This window comes from Dermacentor albipictus, chromosome 6 (genome assembly GCF_038994185.2).
Source record: "Dermacentor albipictus isolate Rhodes 1998 colony chromosome 6, USDA_Dalb.pri_finalv2, whole genome shotgun sequence".
Classification (NCBI taxonomy): Eukaryota; Metazoa; Arthropoda; class Arachnida; order Ixodida; family Ixodidae; genus Dermacentor; species Dermacentor albipictus.
In genome coordinates this window covers 92,468,176-92,490,922 of record NC_091826.1, presented here as the reverse complement: position 1 = coordinate 92,490,922, position 22,747 = coordinate 92,468,176, and the positions used below count along the sequence as shown (strand labels likewise).

General features: G+C 46.7%; 1 protein-coding gene and 1 non-coding gene across 3 annotated transcripts in view; both read left to right on the top strand.

Annotated features, from left to right (window-relative positions):
* Positions 1-22,747, top strand: part of LOC139061292 (uncharacterized) — a 57,797-nt gene that overhangs the window by 24,606 nt on the left and 10,444 nt on the right. The window contains exons 1-5 of one of the 2 annotated variants that reach the window (XM_070541058.1): positions 2,216-2,428; positions 6,228-6,363; positions 8,326-8,471; positions 10,111-10,219; positions 14,284-14,477. In XM_070541058.1, the coding sequence (XP_070397159.1) occupies positions 2,359-2,428; positions 6,228-6,363; positions 8,326-8,471; positions 10,111-10,219; positions 14,284-14,477 (655 nt within the window). In that variant the 5' untranslated portion in view covers positions 2,216-2,358. Of the gene's footprint in view, positions 1-2,215; positions 2,429-6,227; positions 6,364-8,325; positions 8,472-10,110; positions 10,220-14,283; positions 14,478-22,747 lie in introns of those variants that run through there. The other variant, XM_070541059.1, reaches the window with a different exon arrangement.
* Positions 11,926-12,000, top strand: TRNAC-GCA (transfer RNA cysteine (anticodon GCA)). The gene has a single exon. It is a non-coding gene; the product is annotated as a tRNA-Cys (tRNA).

The window sequence follows — 22,747 nt, the reverse complement described above, 5'->3', positions numbered from 1 at the left end:
GCGGTGCAAGAAACAACACAGATCACGCCGTTTAAGCTGGTTTACGGCAGGAACCCGACGACGACGCTCGACGCCATGCTGCCCCACGTCACTGACGAAGAGAATGTTGACGTCGCTAGCTATCTCCAGCGCGCCGAAGAAGCCCGACAGCTCGCCCGCCTACGGATCAAGAACCAACAGAGGACCGACAGCCGACACTACAACCTCCGACGACGCTTTGTTGAGTACCAGCCCGGCGACCGTGTTTGGGTTTGGACACCGATACGCCGACGAGGACTCAGTGAGAAACTACTCCGACGCTATTTCGGACCCTACAAGGTCATCCGACGTATTGGCGCTCTGGACTATGAGGTCGTGCCAGACGGCATTTCGCATTCACAGCGGCGCCGCGCGCGATCTGAAGTGGTCCACGTGGTGTGCCTTAAACTCTTTTACGGACGCTGACGAAATTCCTTATTTTTTGTTGTTGTTTTCTTTGCTACGGGTGTTTTTATTTCGCTTGTATGTAGCATCGGGTCGATGCTTTTTAAGAGGGGAGTATTGACACGTGTACTTATCTTTATCGGGCGACCACGTTTCGCCGCTTAACAACTGTAATCGCACAGCGAGGGACGCGCCTGAATGTATCCGATGTTTCTGGAAAGTTATCGATGCTTCTACCTGGCTGTCTGTTGTCGCCGAACCTTGTGTTATCTGATTTCATCGCGTTACGCGAATGGTGTAGAACTTTGTGGAAGGCACACGGGTCCGAACGATTAGTCTGGAACATTCCACGACTGCTCTATAAAAGCCGACGCACTTGACCCGCTGATCAGATTTTCGACGATAGCCGACTGTGTTCGCCGCTATCGTTGTGCTTTAAGTGTATCCTGTTTAGTTGGCACTGGTTCGCCCAATAAAAGCTAGTTTTGTCTTTCACAGTACTGCTACTGTGTTCTTTCTTCACCGTCACTACCACGTGACAATATATACTCCCAACATCCGCACAACAATATTATTATTAGTAACATTATCATTTTTATTATTACTATTATTATCATTATTATTAGTAGTAGTAGTAGTAGTAGTAGTACTAGCAGTAGTCGTTGTTGTTGTAGTAGTAGTAGTATTTGCTTTGAGAACATCAATGCACGAGACAGGACAGGGAAAGCGAGGAGCAGGCTGGCAAATGCTGCCACCGGAAGGGGCACAAAGCCTGCCTACTCTTCAAAAAGAAGGAGATAGAAACATACAAATGGAAGCTAGGAAGGAGGAGAAGAAAGAGGAAAGCAAGAACAAGATGGCGAAACTCGAAGAATTAAGAAGAACGCAGTGAGTACAGGAAACACCCAGTAGGGCCGGTGACTGCTGGTCATGCCACTAAAGAATGTCGAAATACAAGAAATATTGTTGGAGGTCCCGTCACCCGTAAATAGAAATACGTTACATACGTGAACCTAGGATGGTTTCTTTTAGAAGAGTAAGGAGGGTGCTATGCGCCTGATTGCGCCGAGACGCACAACCACTGGGGTATAAACATTGATCAAGTGTCGTGCACTGCAGGCCAGGAAGGTGATAATCCCGCACTAGCGAATTCTGCTGAGGGTTGTAAGGGGGAACACTCCCATATTGCGCGCTGAAGCATCTCGCAGCAACCGCAAAGCGTACACGATGGCCTGCCAACACGTCCTTGTCGGTATGAACGTTCCCACAGCCAACTCTCAGCTTGAGTAGTCGTGGTTTAGTGCGATGAGTTGTTTCGATATCGCAATCAACACGTGCATTTAAGCAGAGCAATCGTTATTATGGAAGGGCACTGTGACAGTTCGAGTGCATTACTGTACGTGCCCCTAGGAGAGACCTTTGATATTTGGGGTGATGCCACAAATCGAAACGGCGGTCTGATATTTATGCCGCCGTGGTCATAGAGCTCTCAAAGCTGCCTCTCGCGACGCGCATCCACGCATGCCCCCTTATCACGGAGCTTGAGAGTGCGTGGCCCAGAGCACATATGGAGGGGCGGAAGGCGAGGAGGGGAACACGCCTGCCGAGCCCTCGCGTGCGCTGCGCCTACCGATAAAGGTAAGTTTGCATGTCGTAGCGTTGCCCACGTCAGGGTGCAAGCGGCGCCCTACGGTCTAATCTGTGAGTCCTCCACGTCCCCTGATAGAGAGGAGGCATTCGTGTGCGACGAAACGTTTTGCGAAAAGGTCACGCAATTCACAAGTTGATAACGGCGGGCCTGTCTCGTACAATGCTTCCGCAGCTAGCGGAGGAACGGTATCACTCGTTTAGCAATACCGTGTGGCGTAGTACTTGAGGTCTCACCGCGCGACCACATCCCTCTGGACGTTTTGACGCAGCGGTTCGCTTCAGAGAATGACGGCGAAACTGTTGTCGATGCTCCCAGGGGCCCTTGTGCTTTTCGCGCCGCTCGTTGTCGCCCTAGGTAAGACACGCCTTTCCCCGAAAATAGTTGCATTTTTTTCATTTTCTGAAGTGCACTTTACCCGTGGGACACGTTTTGGTCGATTTGTTTATTTGCTTAAAATAATTCGGAATGTCTAAAGCTACGTTGGGCGCACGCGGGAAGGATTCAGCTTGTCGCCCTAAACACGTGTCGGGAAAGCGAATCCGCTAGGACAACGCCCTTTCGCAACGGCGTTCCGTGAAGCTTCACACTACCCTCACAATACAGTGGTTAAAATAGATACAGCGATGCTTTTCATAAAGGCGTACCTTCTTGTCGTCCACTGCAAGAGCTGGGAACCTGGGCAAATGGAAAGGACGCATACGTGCCGTAGCGCGTTTCGACAGTATCCGTACTAGCCCGGCTCAAAGCCGGTCATCGTGGTGAAATCGGTGTGTGGAAGCGGCTCTATGCATTACACGCCTCAGAGAATAAGGGTTTAGAGTTGAATGTACGTGAAGCGTAGGAAAATGGGTGCCGTCGAAAAGCCCAACTCAACAAAAGTAATGCGGCCATTTGTCTAATGATTTTTAGGCAGTAGTTACTACAGCAACTGAAAAAGCGACTTCTAACCTTCAGTAGTGGTGATGAGGTGACTATGAGTAAATGCCGAGCAGCGGTACGCAGCCAGCCTGCGTCGTCTAGTCTGGACATGCTTGGTCTCAGTGACAGACAAGCCTCGTTTATTTCGGGCCCAGTGAGTACCGTTACACGTCGCTGGCTAGCTATGGCGCGCCCCTGCGTGTGCGGTGCGGACTTTCTACACACGGGTGACGCGCATTCTACGTGTATCGCGTTTGAGGGCACCCAATAGAATGCGTTTCTCTTGCTGTGAAAGCCCGCATCAGCGCTATGGAAGCAGACGAGGCAGTTCTTACGGGATTGATTAGCGGGCCAATCTCCGCAGGCTGTGCCGAAAAAGGAATGCGACAGACATAGAAGGAGCGCTTACGCGAAGGAAGCATGTGTTTAGCTGTTCAGCGTGCTTATGCCGACAATCCTAACAAAATACAGGGAAAAACCAACTGAAACATCACATCCCATCACTGTCTTTTCCTTGAAGACCCCTTTTGGGGTTATATAAAGGTTGGGGTGTACAAAATCGGATGTGCTTCCATAAAAACTGCCGCATCCATCCAATGTACCTCTTAAAAAATCCGAGGACACCTAAACACTTCTTGTGAGCTGAGAATACGAAAGCAGTAATGTCCACTTTGGAAGCCGCTGAGTGGTTCTTCGACTTTTGCACTGCGAGTAATGTTTGCGTTAATGGTCGCTCCACGCGCCCTGTGTTTGCAGAGGGTACGATGGTGGATTTGGCTGCGTGCTTCTTCGCTCGTTTTCCTGCGTCCTTGCGCTCCCTTACAAAATCTGCGGTACCTGTACTAGCGCAAACGGCCACGTTTCGCTACTGCCGAAGTTGCGGTCGTCAACGGTGTAGATTGTTCAGGCTCCATAGCGTCGCGGGCTGCCTGAGCCAGCCACCGTGAGCCAAAGTTCAGCCAAAGTTTATAATTTCGCATGGTGAAGTTGCGATAGCAATATCTTGTATCTCAACATACATGATACATTATTTTATGCATCGGAAATACCGATACTGATACACGTCCTGCCAGAGGTATCGTGATACAGATACAAGATACCGAAAGAATATTTAAGATAGTATGTAAGGTACACGTTTGTTCGATGCTGCCATGCACTGACCTCAGCACAGCTGCACGATCTGATACCCATTCCATCTCTGACTACTCAGTGACCCAAGTAGGCGGAAAAACGGTTAGATACATAGATAGAAACATAAATAGATCTATAGATAGCACCCGGAAAGTACGAGACGCAGCCTAAGAATGCTAACGGGGGGCATCAAATAAAAGGCAAACAATGAACCGAATCCATGAAAAGAAAATTGTGACCTAATATTTAGAGTGTAGGGCTGCGTTGCTGGGCAACTGAGTCTCATTCCCCATTTCGGACGCGCAATTCCTTCTTTTCTTTCCTGTGTGTGAGCTTTGCAGCAAGGCCGCCTCATCCGGCAGCGATGGTCAGCAAAGGCTACAGAACGGTCTGGTAAAAAAACTGCACTTAAGTTTTCGCACTTAGGGCTGTTCTGCCATCGGACTTATTTCACAGCAAGATCGAAGATGGTCCCTATTGGTCAATATATAAAACTCGGCAGTATGATTTGCTTGTTTTTGCAAACACACACATACACAGTAGGACGGACGTGTTCTATTATTGGAGGTATTTCCTGGCCCTGCATTAACACTGTGTAATTACTTTTTTCATTGAATACCATAAATTCTGATTCTTTAAAACTAAATCTCATTCCTAAATTTTCCACTTCTTGTCCACAGATATCAGCCAGTCGATGCATATTGCTTTAATCGCCTTGCGAGACGCTCCCTCCTAACGTTTTTGCTTTTTCCGTGACATCGTGCCAGTTATCACATGATGTGAGAGGTGCACCCCGTAGAGTCGATACGCGCACACATTGTATTGCTGTTGCATATTTTTATACCAGGTGGCACGCCAGGTAGCAGTTGCACAGGTAGTGGTAAAAGGTAAATAGAGAAGGCTTGAGGAAAAAACGTAAGATTAAGGAGGTCTACAAAAAATTTGAGAATGAGAAACATGCATAGCATTCGTGAACAAATCAGGCAGTCTAAGGGACCGCTTGTCCGCGTCCTGTTTCAAAGGGAATGCCAATAAATCAGCATCATCATTATTAACATTGCGTCACGCGATGTGACATGCGCGCCGCATAGCGTCGATAGCTGCGAACTTTGCAGGGCAGTTGTGTTGTATTCCACCAGGTGTCCGGACATGTAGCAGTTGGATGTAGCAATTGCATGGAACGTGTAGCTGGACCTGGTTAACTCAGGCAGGCAAGGTGACTATTTGTCACCGAGAAGAGGTTCTTTCAAAGGGGATGCAAATAAATGATCAGCGTCATCATCAACAACGTCGTATGGTGCCACAGGCCAAGGGATGTGACATGTGCGCCGCGTAGTCTGGATAACTGTGTTCACTGATCGGTACACGTTATGGCACCTCCTCGCAATTAAAGTACGAACCGCTGCTGAAGAAGCAAACCGTAGAGCTACGAACGCGGCTACGACATTTCGGTCTTGGGGAAAGCTGCGGGAGCGCCTCTAGGCCGATCGCGCTTCGATCTTCCGGCTATATCGATGGCAAGAGCTTAGTGACGACACGCTAAGAAGTTCTGCAATCCAAACAGCTTGTTAAAGCCTCTGGAAAGAGAGAAAGCTTGCCACTTATTGTCAGAAGTACGTCAACCGTGCATACTCCAGCGAGATCCCACATACCAGCATGGCGCCGCACGATGGACGGCGCAGCAATCGCAATATGGCGGCACCCTCAATAAAACTCTCTATACGCGCGCTCCTTGTCAGCGTAAGCTCTCTCCCGGGCTCTAAACTGCGCCTCGGTAAAGCCAAATCAAAGCATCTTTCCTTTCTTTTGATCACTATCATCATCATCATCAACAACAACAACATCATCAACATCATCATCATCAAAGCGCGCCAATCGTCTCAACGCGCTCGCTTCCCCGCGAGACGCTCATAACTCGATACATATCTCAGCGGCGTCCAGTCGGAAAATATTGCTTTCGCATTCAAAATTAATAAGTGCTTAAGTGCATGCCCTCAGATATTTTTTCTATGTTAAAATAAAAACGCAAATTAGTGTACTTGTCAATGTCCATGTCTCTTATCTGCATCCTGCACCTTAACCTTTACATGTGCTTGCTTTGAAGGTGGCGGTGGTCAACAATCGTGCGACAAGCAGGGCATCACAGCTTGCCATTGGGGTATTGCCGACGAATATGGGAAGGAACCACTTTTAAGAAGTGCTGACCAAAAAGATAGTTATCTGGAAAGGTTATGCAACGGGTAAGATATGTGTTGTTTCTTTCGCCTCGCTCCAACACCCAGAAATCGATTCATTGCAGTGTTGATCCGTTTATTGATTTTCGCGCCACGCGAGGCAAGTCATGTTCTCTGAGCTAGTCCTTGACACACCACTGACTCAGTTTGCCGATGTAGCAAGGACGAAAGGGGATTTCGCATGTATTGTGGCAGCCGCCAATAGTTATTTTGTTATGTTTCTTACCGACACTTGCATAGTCCCACTGTCAGTTGCATTCACTTTCATTCACTTCCAGTCACAAACAAGGAACGACAGTGACACATTACTGCAAAAGCTGTTTTGATTGCTCTTGCCAAATTTTCTTTGTTGAAAGTATGCTAAAATCCATCGAGCATTGTTACATAGCAAAGTGTCTGCCGAACCTGGCATTCGCAAAATGGGCGCCGGTGAGTCCAATCTGCTGCGCACAGTGTGAAGGCAAGATCGCGACATAGCCGTTCCTCAACATAACTTTATTAAGTATGAATGCACTGAGCTGTAGGGTAAGAGGCTCTTCTCTGAACGGGGGCTTAATGCCGGCACACACGGCCGTTAGATAAATGATGTTCTAGGTAAAGAAAGCTTAGTTTGTTGTCATTCGGAAAAGCAATCGCTAGCCGTAGTTTCCTTATGCAAGAACGAAACAGATTTATTAATATATGTTTAGTGCAAAGCTGCCTGTTACAAATCTTACATTTAGAAAAACCTCAAAAGGCACTATCAACCTGAACACCTTTACAGTGCCCCTTCGTTGCAGCCTGTCCAAGTTCAGACAGATGCCTCAGACATAGTTTTGAAACCTTTTTGTATTGCTGTACAAATATGTAGCAGTAACAGCACGATGCCTTTAAATATATTTAAGCACTCAACAAATGTTTGCTTGTTTGTCACATTCACAGGCTTTGATAATTGCCGCACGCAATGTCGTAGCAGACTGTTGGCAAAGGGGCGGTTAAGGTTAAAAGCATTCGCTTAAAGCGAGAGTGAAAAAAATAAGGCATTGCTGCAATGGCCTTTCTTCTCTTCGGTGAATAATTCGCTCATACCGCCATGGACTGAACTCGAGCGCACAATCATTGCTGCTGTTCAGTTGTTGGTGGATCTCCTTTCGCTGATGCAAGGTCCATGGTATTCGTAGTCGGCGTTGCTATTGGCATATTATAACTGAATTCTCGGGATTTACGTGACAAAACCACCATTTGATTATGACGCACGCCTTAGCGGGGGACTCCAGAATAATTTTGACCTCAAGGGGATCTTTAACTCCCTCCAAATAGTCGTTTTTGCATTTTACCTTCACCTAAATGCGGCTGCCCCGGCCTGGTTTTGATCCCCTGACCTCGTCATTAGCAGCGCAACCGCATAGCCACTAAGCCGCCGTGGCGGGTGTCTTGGTGTTTTCATGTGAGCTTCTCTGTGCGGTGACATGTTCTTCATCCTAAAGTTAAATGTCTAAGAAATGCGAAGTTTCATACAACATGGAGAGATCAGTTAAGTGCGTAATGGTAGCCGTGTGTCAGGTTATTTATAAGGCTCTACGACAATGATGCGGAACAGTCTGTGACTGGCAGACGCCGGCACCACACTCTAGATCCGGTTGTCGATTTTTGTTCCCTGGCTCAGCCCCAACAAATACCTCTACACTTCATGGCGCTCTCCTCGCCTCTTATCAGTCAATTATATAAGACAAGCTGCTCAGTGTAAGCAATTCGTTTTTAAAGGAAACAAAAGTGTCCTCCTATAAAGGAGGAGAGTGTTACACTGGTCTGTTAGGCGACCCTGCTAGTCCTCGCCTTATGCTTGCGTCGGTGGTTACGCAATGTTGACGTCAGAGAATTGGAATAAAAACATATTCCAATATTTTATGTTTAGGGTCCCAAATGAGGCTCGAAAATGACAATATGAAGAAGCTTAGCGTAAACGTTTCTTTATTTCTCCACCTACAGCAATCCACACGGTTTACCCGAAAACAACCGTTGCAAGCAAAATTTTTACGGCAGCTGTACAGAAGACGAAAAAAAGAAGTTCGCACGCATGGAGCGCGGCTACACTGTGCTTCGTGGAGAAATCACGTCTCAAGAAAGCTGCCAGTGTAAGTTTTCACCATACACTTGTTTTTACTCCAGACATGAAGTAGTGATATCAAAATTGAGAGAGAGAAAGAGATACAAGTTTTACCGATGTGCTGGGGAATCGGAAGTTATCAGCAGAACTTACCCGATAAGAATGAATGACAATGTACTAGTACTAGTTCAGTTACGGCAGTGAGTAGATAGCAATGAGCACGAGTGAGTTTTAAAGGCTGTGTGAGAAACTAATAAAAAAAGCTCTGTATTTGCACAGCTCATTTAATTGGTCCTCTTGTAGACTAACTCAAAAATGTTATTTTCTGTTTAAGGCCTAACCCGGACTGAGACTAGCCAATATTCTAGATAGCTGCGCTCAGTCCTACTAAAGCTTGAAAGAATTCTACTCAGCCAGGCTCACTCGGACTCAGAGTCACGGGTTGGTCCTTGAGTTACCTTTGCTGCTGTGTGCGGATTGTCAGAATAATTACACATTCAAAAACTTACCATTTTCTAGTTATGTTCTAAAACCCTTCGTAATTTGACGACGACACAGTCACATCACGATGCACTTACAAGCATCTCCACAGATAGAATAAAATACATGAAAATTTTCGGGAAATACTGGTGTTGAGAACACATCCAGTTTTGCCCAGCCAATATAGTGGAAGCCTGGCTACATTTGGAAATAAAATAAAGCGAGACATACAGGGATGCAGGCATTGCGCAACCAGCGTTGCCACCCTCCTTCTCTCACATGGTAAGCTGCCTGCATTCGCCAGCACTGGAAGAAGGAGATAGGTCACATTGGTTAGGGCACGGCTAGACATCTAGGAAACCCGATCACTCTGTTGGGTTTAACGCGGAATTTTCCGAACAACAATGTAACTACGTCGCCCTCATTTTACAACAACCACGCGATTCTACGACCAACAATCTGTGTTGTCTAATACGACAACACTTATTGTTTTGTCAGTGTTAGCGTGAGTGACAAATATGGCAAGGGGCACGCGAATTTCTATAAGATTTGTTCTTCTACAGAACATTCCATTGCAGACTGTTCTAGCTAGCCAGTCAAAAAGAGTAGTGGTCGGGAATTTCATGAAAGAAAAGGATCAGCTTCGAAACAGGAAAAAATAAATTTAACCTGCGCCGATGACTCGGAATAAAAAGCTTCAGATAGAAAATATGCCACGTACACTAACTATACATACATACATACATACATACATACATACAAACAAGCAAACAAACATACATACATACATACATACATACATACATACATACATACATACATACATACATACATACATACATACATACATACATACATACATACATACATACATACATACATACATACTAAGTGGATCCAGCGCTTATCATGCCTCGAGTTAGCTCGTCATTAAGAACTAAAAGAGGTGATTACAGAAACTGCGCCTCAGTGCTTCCCCAAGACGGCGCATAGTACGCCTGTTCTTGTCAACGCTTCGCACTTCAAGCGGAACCTCCATTAGCAAAAAAAAAAGCACACACACACACACACACACTATTGTATTTTTCGCAAGAATCTTAGCGTGTCAGTCAGCAAGTTAATGATTGACCAATCTGGTTCTTTTTCTCTCATGAATAACTGTTTCGTTTTGCACCTTGGTCGCTCAGCTGTCCAGCAACTTCATGAATGCATGGACCTGAGTGCCATAAGCTCCTGTGATGCCAATCCAGATTTTCAGGGTGGAACCTTCGAGGCTCAGGCGGAAGCAAAAGAGAGGTAAGCGACAAAAGTAAAGTATTTGCGAGACGCCAGCGACACACTAATGTTCAATCTAAAGTGACACGTCATGTCAGCGTCAGCCTCGAGATTCCTGAAATATGCAAGGCGTTGGTGGTCTTCCCACGTGGGCGAGACGAGTGAGGATAACCATTGGGATCTCATGTGGCTAAACAGAACAAAAAAAAATCCAGCTAAACTTGTCTCTGGATGACTGCACAATTTCATGCGATCAGCATTTAGGCGGCACAACGCATTGCCGCCGCAAAAGAGCGTCATGTGTGAAGCATAAGCAAAACGAGAACAACGTGAAAGCAGGCGCCAACATTTCGACAAGTAGACTTGTCGAAACGTTGGCTCCTGCTTTTCTTTGTTCGTAGTTTCGCTCATCGTCTTCAATTTCCATCTCCCGCATTCCCCGTGTTTTCCATGTATGAGTCATGTACAGCCACTGCCTGGTTCCTCTCTTGCGCTTATCTCTGGACAGGCAGCGCCAGCTAGGGGCGCCACCGCGAATTCCACTGCGCTGCTCGTGTGCGAGTATGCATTAACATAAGATTGCCTGGATGTGTATGATGCGCGTTTGATTCTGCTGAGCACGGAAACTATAAACGATTGCTTTGTCATTGAAGCGCCACATACTTAGTAACTCAAGATGGGTGAACGAGGTCCACTGAAGAGTGGAAAATAGCAAGGGTCACATGACCACTGACCCAAGGCTGTTTGACCCGATGTCCTAAGCACAGACGCCAGATGCTCAGGATTGTTGGACAAGATTTTGAGGACTGCTGAGCAAGGGGTAGGTTTGATTCCTCACTTCGGAAGCAGCGTGATATCGTGGATGAAAGGAAACAGTACATTCTGTACGCTCAGATTCCGATACACGAACCCGAATGCGCGGTTGTTATCCTTAATATTTTGTTCATCTTTGCCCAGAAAAAAAATTTGACTAGCACTTAAACCGTCGTTCATAACACGTGTGGTGTTTAGGATAGTAAACCCGATCAATCATTCCCATTTACTATGTTTCGTGTATCGCGTGTTATTTTTAAGGTACCCAGAAGCTTAATTTTTACTAGGTGTCCTTCAACGATGCATAAGAAACGAAATGAACAAACGTTGTTCAATGTCCTGAAAGTGTCACCAAGCCTGAAGGTATCACGAGGCTACTTGCCAAAGTTTATTGCCACTTTCAAAGAGGGTATTTCACGCAAGAAGAGATATTTGTTGGAGGATCTCATCTCACTCTCGATATATATATATATATATATATATATATATATATATATATATATATATATATATATATATATATATATATATATATATATATATATATATATGTATATATATATATATATGCATATATATATATATATATATCGAAAGTGAGATACATGCTACTGCTTCTCCCAGCGCTCCCTGTTTCTAGGGCTATGAGGTGAAGAGATTGACACAGGTAAGGTACAATCCTCCACAAATATCTTTTCTTATACTACATATATAGGGGGAAATCAGACATCCTCCCGTTCGTAGCAATTGCTACAAAGGAAACCCATACGGGTTCCTTTGTAGCAATTGTAGCAATTTTCCCTTCATTCATTACTTCTCTCCACCTTGTGGGTTTCCGCAGAACTACTACGCCAAACTCTTGCCTCCGCTTCGTGTTGTCGACAAATTCGACTTCGCCCTGCCATCTGCTAGCCGCCTGGTTAGCTCAGATGGTAGAGCGGCTGCCCCGCAAAGGCGGTGGTCCCGGGTTCGAGTCCCGGACCAGGACGAATTTTTCTTCAACTATGAGGCTTTTCTTTCGAGGAACCCGTATGGGTTTCCTTTGTAGCAATTGCTACGAACGGGTGGATGTGTGATTTTCCTTTCATTCACTATATATATATATATACATATATATATATATATATATATATATATATATATAGTGAATGAAGGGAAAATCAGACATCCACCCGTTCTGCGATCCACCTGAAACCTGCGACTCAATCTGTTGGTCTCCTTCAGCCAGTTGACGTTCCAACTCAGCGTTTTTATAGAGTGGGCCTGGACTAGCTCGTCCTCTTTCCAATTTCCATGAAAGGCAACAAATGGTTTGCAGTGGATGACAGTACGATGTCATCCTCCAACGTGGTGCTCCACGTCACCTACTCAGAGATCGCGGTCGCTACTTTTTGTCTCGTGTGGTTGACGATTTACTTTGATCATGTGCCACTAACCACAACTATACCACCTCATATCACCCTCAAGCCAATAGACTCGCCGAATACCTCAACTGTACACTGACCGACATACTTTCCATGTACGTTTCTGATGATCACCACGATTAGGACGTTGCCCTCCCGACCGTCACATTTGCATACAGCTCATCGCGTCTTCAAACTGCCAGCTACTTACCCTTCTATCTTGTTTTGGCCGCCGTCCCATATTACCGTTTGACACCTTGCTCCCTTCTGATCCTGCGTCGACGCCCACGACTTCCTATGCGTAAGATTCCATCACGTACGCACTCGTCGCGCGCACAGCAGCCCGCCCTCGGCTCTCGCCATCGCAGACCGCACAAAAGTGCATCTACGGTCGTCGACACGAGGATATTGCTTTTTCACCGGGCTCTCTCATCCTTCTTTGGCGCCCATCTTGTCGTGTGGGCCTCTGTGAAAAGTTAATGTAGCGGTACGTCGGGCTCTACCACGTGCCTGGACCCTGCGGCACCACCGGTCCGCGATCGGCTCCGCGACTGCCACAACAGTAATGCGGGCCTCCAGGACCTTCGTTACCAAATCGGAGGCAGCCTCACCCTTCCCTTTTTGCAATAATACCTTTCCATAATACCCTTTCCACTGCAGCGCTCTCGGCACATTGTCATGTGGAATAAACGTCGTTTTAATCATTCTACCACGTGCAGCATCAGCTTACTCCTGTCACCTATGAGATAACTCCCATTGCATCTACTTCAACGGCCACACCACGAAGTGACGTCGTTCATGTTTCCCGCCTCAAACGTTACAAATGAGATAATCCATTTGGCCACAACCAGCACCGGTACGCTGCTTCACCGGCCGGGGATAATGCCACGCACTGCGTTGAAGACAAAGACGTTTTAATGGGGCTGAAAGATCTGATGAAACCTGTGCGCCCTGTGCAGTCTTGACTAGCCAAGTGCCAGCTGTTTACTATAGAGTAAATATAGGTCATGTGCTTTGTGACTGCCCTAAGTTTGTGGAAGAGCATGATAGGTTGGTCAAGGACCTTACGGGTCGCGACAGCGCACCGTTGTCGGAGGATGTTATTTTAGGCTCTTGGCCAGACGCTCAGTCTAGTTTCAAGGCCATCAAGGCATTCTTGAACTTTTTAAAAATTACGGGCCTCAGACTTTGAGCATGCCAAACTGCTTGCCATATGTTCTACATCTTCCTTCTATCGTCATCGTCACCCATCATGCACCTCTTCCTTCCCTCTTTCTTTCCCTCTTCCCCTTCCCCCAATGCCGAGTAGCTGGCTAGAGGAATATACCTCAGGCCGACCTCTCGGCATTTCGTGTCATTAAACTTCTTTCTCTCTCTCTCTCCGTTTAACAGTATATCTACCGAGCCTTAACATGAACGTGTATACGCTGATGTACCGCTTGAGCTAATATCGCTTCGTCTCACTAAACACCTTGGTGCCAAAACATCGGCTTTTCGTCGTTTACATTTCCTCGAGGTTTTCCTTGCACATTGTGTGACCGAACTGTGTAAGTTTGACGGCAAAATTTAAGCCAGGTAAAATATCTGAAAACATTAATTTCATGATCATGGTTACTGCTAATTAGCCATGCTTCCCGTATTTGCCCGCTTTCTTTCAGCCATGGGGCCACATACCTAGATTCCTGAATTTTGATATGCACACAAATATCCCTTACGATCTATCGAATAAATCATGTTACCCAGATTCCCTACCTGAGGCAGGTGATATTCAATATTTATTCAGCTTTAAACTGTACTGAATGCATAAGATTAGTTTGGATTCTAATAAGACATTGTGTCTGATGTTTTGTTTTATGTCTGTTCCGGCAGGGGGGCACAAATTTTGAAGGCCTGCATCGAGAAGGCGATTAAACTCTGCAATGCCACGAAGAGCGCAGCCGCCATAGCGCATTTGCAAAAGATTGTTAACGCCATTGTGGATCTCACCTCGACATCTGATAAACCAAACGGTGCTCACACAACGGAGGCCGCTACGGCCGTATCAGAAAACAGTTTTGCTAAGGGTAAGTAGAAACAAGACCCCGAGAGTATTAAGTCTGCTCCTGCAACATTTCCATCCAGACCGTTCACAGTTATGAGTATCGTGGAGTTAATTTTACTAGCAAATTAATCTGGGCTAAACGTACATCTGGCATACATTTGAAGGCATTTAAGAAGTTGTGCTTCTCACGCAGAACGCTTTGTCATGCTCCTTCTCATGTGCGCTTGTTCGCTGTGTACGGTCTAAATTAGAATACGCGTCCAAAATTTGGGACCCACGTACAATAAGTGATGTTAATCAGCTCGAAAGGATTCAACGTAACGCCACCAGATATATATTTAATAAATACAAAAGATTGCATTTCTCATGTGAACTCATGAAAGCACTTTTTCCTTGCATTCTAGATGGAAATCAATATAATACAATTTTTTCATAATATATTGTCTGGCTACACGAAGATAACTGATCTTCCTACCGTCGCCCTCTAGCAACAAGACAAAAAAGACGCATAAGAGCTCGTTTTTTGCAACCTATTGTCCGAAAACTAAAGCATATTTTTCCCAACAACTATAGTGGACTGGAATAGACTTCTATATTTAGCAATAATGTCGACAAATTGCGTTAATTCTCGGGAAGAACACATCGTATGTTAGAATTTAGGCTTTCTTTTCCGGCTGATGTTCTGTTTGACTAAATATATGATAGCACCTTATTAACTATTACGCATTCACTGTAGCTTTTGTTCAATCCATAATGTATTGTATTTAAAGCGCAATGTCGTCTAATACTTGATAATTGTACGATTGTATGTACATATCTATCATAGTCTTTATCATTACTTATCTGCCCATCTTGCTTGGGCCACGTTGGCTAGCAGTATGTTAAATTGATTAAATAAATAAATAAAAATAAACAGTTTTTATGCCTCCGTTGTTCATGGTCTCACGTTGGACGGCACCCCCATCCCAGAAGTGGAAAAGGTCCGAACCCTAGGCATCCTACTCCAGAGCAACGGCAAGAACACCGCCACGATAACCAAACTCACAAACACCGTCCATCAGACAATGCGGCTCATATGACGAATTGCCAACCGACACAGGGGCATGAGAGAACATGACCTCCGTCGCCTAGTTCAAGCATTCGTCGTCAGCCGCATAGTATACTTTCTCCTATATCTCTTCCTCACGAGAGCAGAAGAAGAGAAAATCAACGCCCTGATTCGCCAGGCATACAAGACCGCCCTCAACCTCCCTCGACACACCTCCAACGAACGACTTTTACTCATGGGCATACATAACACACTAGCCGAGCTTACCAAAGCTCACCGGACAGCACAACTTGAACGTCTCTCCTCCACCCCTACAGGCCGCAGCATTATTAAGAACCTAGGTCTTAACCCAACCAACACTCTCCGACCTACATACCCTACCCCCGGGGCCACCCAGTAGCTTCTAACTGTGCATCCACTCTCAAAAAACATGCACCCAGTCCACCACCAAGCTCGACGCGCAGCAAGAGCCCAGGCACTACACAAACGTTACAACCAGCACACGGAGGCTGTCTACGTAGTTGCCGCGGCATACACCACTCAGCCAGCCTTTGCCATTGGCGCAATCGGTAAGAATCTTTCTCCTCTAGCAGCTGTATCGGTCCTAACGCCAACCTCACTAGAAGCCGAAGAAGCTGCAATTGCCCTTGTGATCTGCTCAACCACTGCCATACTCGTATTCAGTGACTCAAGAACCGCGATCAGAAACTTTGCGAAAGGACGGACACATGCCGTCGCCCATAAAATTCTGAACTCCTCTCAGCCCCCCACTAGGCCCATTCAACTCATATGGGTCCCTGCGCACGCGGGCGGCGCACGAAGCTGCCCATGACACTACTCGAGCGTACGCCAACCGAGCAGGGCAAGCCGCCGAGCCAGGAAGCGCCCGTGACCGAATGGTCACATACCACGAAATTTCACTCCACTACAGACAGCAACGACTCCACTATCCTCCGCCTCACAAATCACTCACTAAATTAGAGCAGGTGACGTGGCGCCAGCTACAATCTCGCACTTTTCTCTCCCCCGCCCTTCTAGCACTAATGCCCCCTGGGCTGTTCTCTCCAGAGTGTACCTTATGTAGAGCCCTAAGAGCTGCTTTCCATCACATACTGTATGTTGAAAACCAGGAAGCGGAGCCGAAGTAGAGAACGTCTTCTTTATTGGACGCTTGCAAAAACAACTCCAAAAATGCAGGCGCGCGCTCGGCTCCACGCTCGTTTTTCACTTCGTCTTCTTCTCTTCTTTTTCGGAGCATAATATTCAACAGCTCCCGGCCGAACAATTTGCGTATGCTTGTTTCTTTTCAAGACGGAGCTTGTCCAGCAGATTCTAGGTGGTACCGCATCTGTGCCGGTCTCCGCAACGTGTTGCCACTAGAAGTGCGCACTTTGCATGAGCGAACTTTGCCGTCGGCAAAGCCGTCGGCACCATGAGCACTTTGTGTTCGTGGTGGAACCATTGCTGGCATGTCTTCCTGATGGGCGTAGGTGCCGCAGTGGAAGTCGTCGCAGCCACCATTGCTGACGTGCTGCTGGTGCATGCGTCGGGTGTTATGTAACTGGCCTGCCCTGGCCCCGGCCCAGACAGCATTCCTAGCCCTCTAGGGGTTAAAGGTGGTGGCTGTTGGGGTGAAGGTAATTCCTTTTCAAGGCCTGGCGAGCTGTTGCGGGCGGCCATGGCTTGAGGCTGTCGTGGAAGTGGCATTCGCTCCACCTGGACAACGGGGGCCAGCGTGTGGTTGCTGCGTTTTAGTCTTTTCACCCCACTGCTGTGCCTCCCTGACAGTGCGGACCAAGATGAAGCCTTTGCTGTTGACGACGGGCGCCCGGTAGGCCCGCTCGAGTGTCGCAGGGCGGAAGACGATAACGTTGAAGACGACGATGAGGACGACGATGACAAGGAGCTGTGCCCCAACGACTTCCCTCCACCCACCGGTTGGAGCACGGACGTCTCAGCAGTGTTGTCACCCCTACCAAAGGTGTTGGTGCTCCCATGCCGCCGCTCCAAGTGATTTCGCAGAGCGTGTGGTTTTGTGACTTGGTTACATATTTCACACACAACTAAATAGAAATCATCCCACGCTAGACAAAATCCGAAAAGTGCCGTATCCACTTTTCTTAATTTCATGGCATCGCTTTCTCTTTTCGCTGTCTCTGCCTCTGTATCGGCTTCTTCGTTTTCTGGACTCTTGAGGCAGATAGTTTCGGTCCAAGAATTCCATGACTGTCCTTGAGTAGCCGGCACACTATTGGTGGCCTCCAGTCTGTGAAGATCTTTCAATAGTTTGGCTGTAGAAGGGTATTTGTCTTTTACTAGTTGGAAGCGGTGTCGCAGAGTTGCAGCAAGGAGAAAGGGACTGCTGCAGGCACCAAAAGAAACCCTTGTGATGCGCAGTTCGTTAATATTGGAAGATCCTTCTTCAAACCAGAAGTAACGAAACGCGTCTCGGTCTTGTTCAGCCAGCGATATTTGAAGAAACGCTTTTTCGATATCGGCGGAAATTATAATCTTGAAGCTGTGAAACTTCAGCCGTAAGTCGATGATATTGGGGTTCAAATTCGGTCCTGTCCACAAGACATCGTTGAGTGAAGGTGACTCCGGAGCATGAGAAGAGGCGTCGGATACCACCCGTACTTCTGTCGTAGTTCTGTCGCATCGCACTACTGCTCGGTGTGGCATATAGTACGTGATATGTTCACTCGTACTGTCCATTGGGACCTTCTCAGCGTAGTCTTTGTTATAGTAGCTCCTAATGGCAGTGTAATATTCCTTCTGAAACTCTGGTTCTCGATGTAGTGTTCTCAGCAAGGACTCCAGCCTCTTTAAGGCGACATCCCGGTTATTTTTAAGCTGGGAACAATTGCTGCGCCATGGCAGTTCAACTTGATTGCGACCATTGTTTCTCACAGTTGTTTCCACGAAGTTCTCCAGGACGTGCTCGTCATCTTTCGAAAGTCTGTCTTCGTTAGTCAGTCCCAGATGTTCTACTTCCCAGGAAGACCTCAGTTGCTGGGAAACGTTGGCTTCCGTTAGGCATATATTGAAGTTCCTTATAGTTTCCCGCTTGTAGAACTTAGGGGGACTTCTCGTATCTCCATGAACTGTCCATCCTATGATAGTTTCGATGGCGGTCAAGGAGTCATCCAGTCGATGAATTCTTCCGCTGACGAGCTGCCAGTAATAGTCTGCACCTATAAGGACGCTTATGCCAGGCTCAGGCGGGACTTGAACTGCGTTGACGTCAGCCAAACGTAAGTTCTTGCTTTTCAACTTTCCAAGTACATTTGTCTCTGTTAATGCTGACAAGTCATTGGATATTTCGGGAACTTCTATAGCTTCTACTTCAAGTGAGTTTGAGTTGTACTGGCTATGCAGCGTGACTCGTACTCTCCGATAATGTTTCCGCGGTGCTGGAACGTTTCCAAATCCCGAGATGGTGAGCTGCTCTTCGGCTAACACAGTAGCTTTCAACTTCCTAGACAATTCTTCCGTGATGAAGCTGCGTTGACTACCCCCATCAATCAACATTCTTACAAAGCATTTGCTTCCATTACCCAGTGCCCAAACTTGGGCGGTCTGCAGAAGAACTGTGCACTTTGGCGAATCTGTTGACGAGCTGGAAACAGTTGTCCGCGTTTCCGTATTCTTCTGTTTCCATTTTGGATCACACATCGTAGTGATATGTCGCCCCTTGCATTTCGCACAGCTTAGTCTCTTCCAGTTTCGGCATTCTTTAGCTTCGTGAAATTGTCTAGTGCAGCCGAAACAACGTCCTAATTTGCGTAGTTTCTCTGTTTTCTCGACTATTGTTAGTTCCGTTGAGCAGACATCCACCGAGTGATCTTTGTCTCCGCATAATATACAATTCTCTGGAATCAGTTTCACGGTTAGCATAGATGCAGAATCTTGGAAATGCTCATTAGATTGTCGTTTTGCGGTTGAGGCTTGTTCTCTCTTGTCAGAAGTCATCATCATAGTCTGTTCCCGGCTTCTTACTTCAAGGCTCAAGAAGTCTCGAAGAACAGACATTTCAGTTACCCTGTCACTAGTAACGCCTGTATTTGTCGAAGACAAGATGAGCTGATTATAACGGAGCACCAGTTCTTGCGGAAGATTTTGTATTATAGCAGTTTTCAGAAGCACTCCATATTCTTTTGCTTCGACGCCAAGGTTATGCAGGGATCTCACGCGAGTCTGCACTTCTTCATGCAACCTTTGAAGCCCTTCGAAATCTTCGCAAGAACGAACTTTACGTAGGTTTAGAAGGCGACGCATGTGGTCGTTAACAATCAGTGACTTCTGACCGAATCTTTCCTTGAGAAGTTCAATAGCTGTACTATAGCTCTCGTTAGTTGTCGACAGGCCGCTGATGACACCTTCCGCTTTACCCATCAAGTAGCTCCGAAGATATTTCAATTTGTCTACGTCGGTAATATATCGGTTCTGGTGAATAGTAGACTCAAATTGATCCCAAAATTCCGGCCATTTAATGGGGTCACCATGAAACTTCGGCACATCGAGCTTCGGTAGCTTAACGAGTGCGCGTGCTTGACGAAAGTCATCGTGAGATTCGTGCGTTGTCGTTGTTTGCTGATCGGATAAAATGCGTTCAGCGCGGGATTTCGCGAGGACGATTCTTGATACTGTCCGACGCTTCAAGGTTATCCTCAAGGTTATCATCCGTAACATGCTCTTCTACTTGGTTATCAAGGTCCGTAAGCATAGTTTCCTTTATCTTCAATAGGTTAAGATGGTCGGTCAGCTCACCATATGGCGTTGGTTCCGTCTGCATAAGAGTTGTCATCTCGTTGATGATCCTGGTGACCGCCGTTCGAACGGTAGCACGCTTCCGTCGTAGTCTTTCCATGTCGTCACGTCGGGAATGGTAGGCCTCGTGATGACGTGGATCGTTCTTCGATTCTGTCGCAGCGTCGTCGCGTTGATCGCGTCGGTCGGTCGTCCTCTTCAGGTAGCTCGCTTCATCGTTATTGGTCTTCAACTGTAGGTCTGATATCCTGGTCACGGCACCATATGTTGAAAACCAGGAAGCGGAGCCGAAGTAGAGAACGTCTTCTTCATTGGACGCTTGCAAAAACAACTCCAAAAATGCAGGCGCGCACTCGGCTCCACGCTCGTTTCTCACTTCGTCTTCTTCTCTTCTTTTTCGGAGCATAATATTCAACATTGTACATATGCTATGAGTTCCAGCCGCCATCAGAATGGCAACTCACTGACCTCGAGCGGTGGGAGGTCGCGGTGTCCAGCTCCGACCCAGCTGTCCAAAAGCAGCTTGTGGGCTGGGCTTGGGAAGTCGTCGGACTTCACCGACTGCTGGCCACTTCACGAGACCAAGGGCCAACACAAGAATAGCTTAAGATACGGCTGAATCTTTAATAAAGTTTATCAAGAGCTTAGTGACGACACGCTAAGAAGTTCTCCAATCCAAACAGCTTCTTGAAACCTCTGGAAAGAGAGAAGACTTGCCGCTCATCGTGAAAAGCCCGTCAACCGTGCATAGTCCAGCGAGATCGCACATGCCAGCATGGCACCGCACGATAGACGGCGCTGCAATCGCAACACGGCGGAACCCTCAATGATCTTGTCTATACGCGGCGTGCACGCCGATGGCCGCGCCACTGGTGGCGGCCTTGCGAAGAACGCACGGGAGAGGAGCGAGCCGCGCGCCGTAGCACGCCGTAGTTTGTTGCGTAGCTGATAGTGCTTCTCCGTCTTATTTGTGTTTTCAGAGCAAAATAGGCAACACCATTCGCATGTGTGGGATGGCCAAAGCTTCAAGGAATGTCGAAGAAGAATTGTTCAGGGTGGGGGGCTCAAATACCGGCGAGAACGTGCCGGCGTTATGGTTCTAATTATTCCCCGCAAAGCCTCATCAGCGGGAGCAACGGTGGTGATGGATCGTCGCTTCGGCGCGAAATTTCTTGTTCTCATCCTTTCCTTTGTCGCTTCAGTGTTTTTTTTTCATCGATCGTAGTTAGACGCGTAAGCGACGAATTTCGTCTGCAGTGCAACATGCGGTTCAATGGCACTTCGCTAAAGTTCAGAATGCCGTTTGCCGCTTATATTGTTTTCCGCTTCTTTATCGCGTTGGGCTAGCTAGGCTGCACGACTGCATGAGCGCATTGTGTTGTATGCTAAAGCTAAAGAAGTTTGCAAGAACTGAAATTGTTAGTTTTATGTGGCCCGGTAAATCCTCGCACCAGCTGTCGTGCACTTCATGTTTTTACATCTATTTTATGTGTGGTTTCGCACATGTTTAACTGTTGCTAGTGGCTTCATGCATATCTCTTGATTCTTTTGAGCTGCGAGGTTTTCACCCTGCCTCGTTTGTAAAGGGTATAAAGCATGCTGTGTCTTATCAGAATGACACCAAGCATGTGCTTCTTTAACAGCTTTATTCATTTCGCCCAAGGGCATCTTAGATATTGTGTTTTTTTGGGGAAATGTGTTTTGAAAATAGGTAGCTCAGGGCGAGAATTGCTAATAGTTGCTGCATATGGTATTTTTGTTCCATTTTTCGGGAATTGTTCGCGTCACGTTTGGTAAGTTATCACACCTTGATGCTGTCTGAGCAAACTTAACACGCCGAGTGATTTGTTTGTTTCACAACGCAGTCGCTTCTTGCAAGTGCTTGCAAGTGAATTTTGTACTCAACTGAATTATTTCTTATTATGCTTATGCCGCATAGGACTAAACCCGGCCTTGCCGCCAGCGCTGGATCTAATTTGACTGGCGCTGCACTGCCTATAAATATATCATGTGGCACTTCTCTCTAGTAACATTTAAAAAAGTACTGCAAAGTAAGTCAGACTATAGCTTTGTACGTTTCCAAGCAGCTCCCTTAGGGAATCTAAAATTGCAAAAACTGCAGCGCGAACGGCAGTTCATCGGCGGTACAGCGCTAACGCGCGCTTTTGTTAACCCGTACGTTTGGTGGCTTCGTTGACCATAGTGTACGCGTTTCTATCAATAAATTCGCAATTATTCTTCTTCAGGCGACTTTCACTACACTTATTCGGCGGCGTCAAATGTATTCATCGGCAGAAAAATCACAACGGCATATGCAGACATCGCACCGTGCGGATTTGTTATCTAAGTCTGCACTAACGACGGGTGCTTATTATTGAGGTACAGAAGCAGCATTACGGCAAGGGTAGAATTTAAAAAAAAACACGGTCGAGGCATCGCATTAGTCAAAAAAATTTGTCGGCTAGTTTACATGA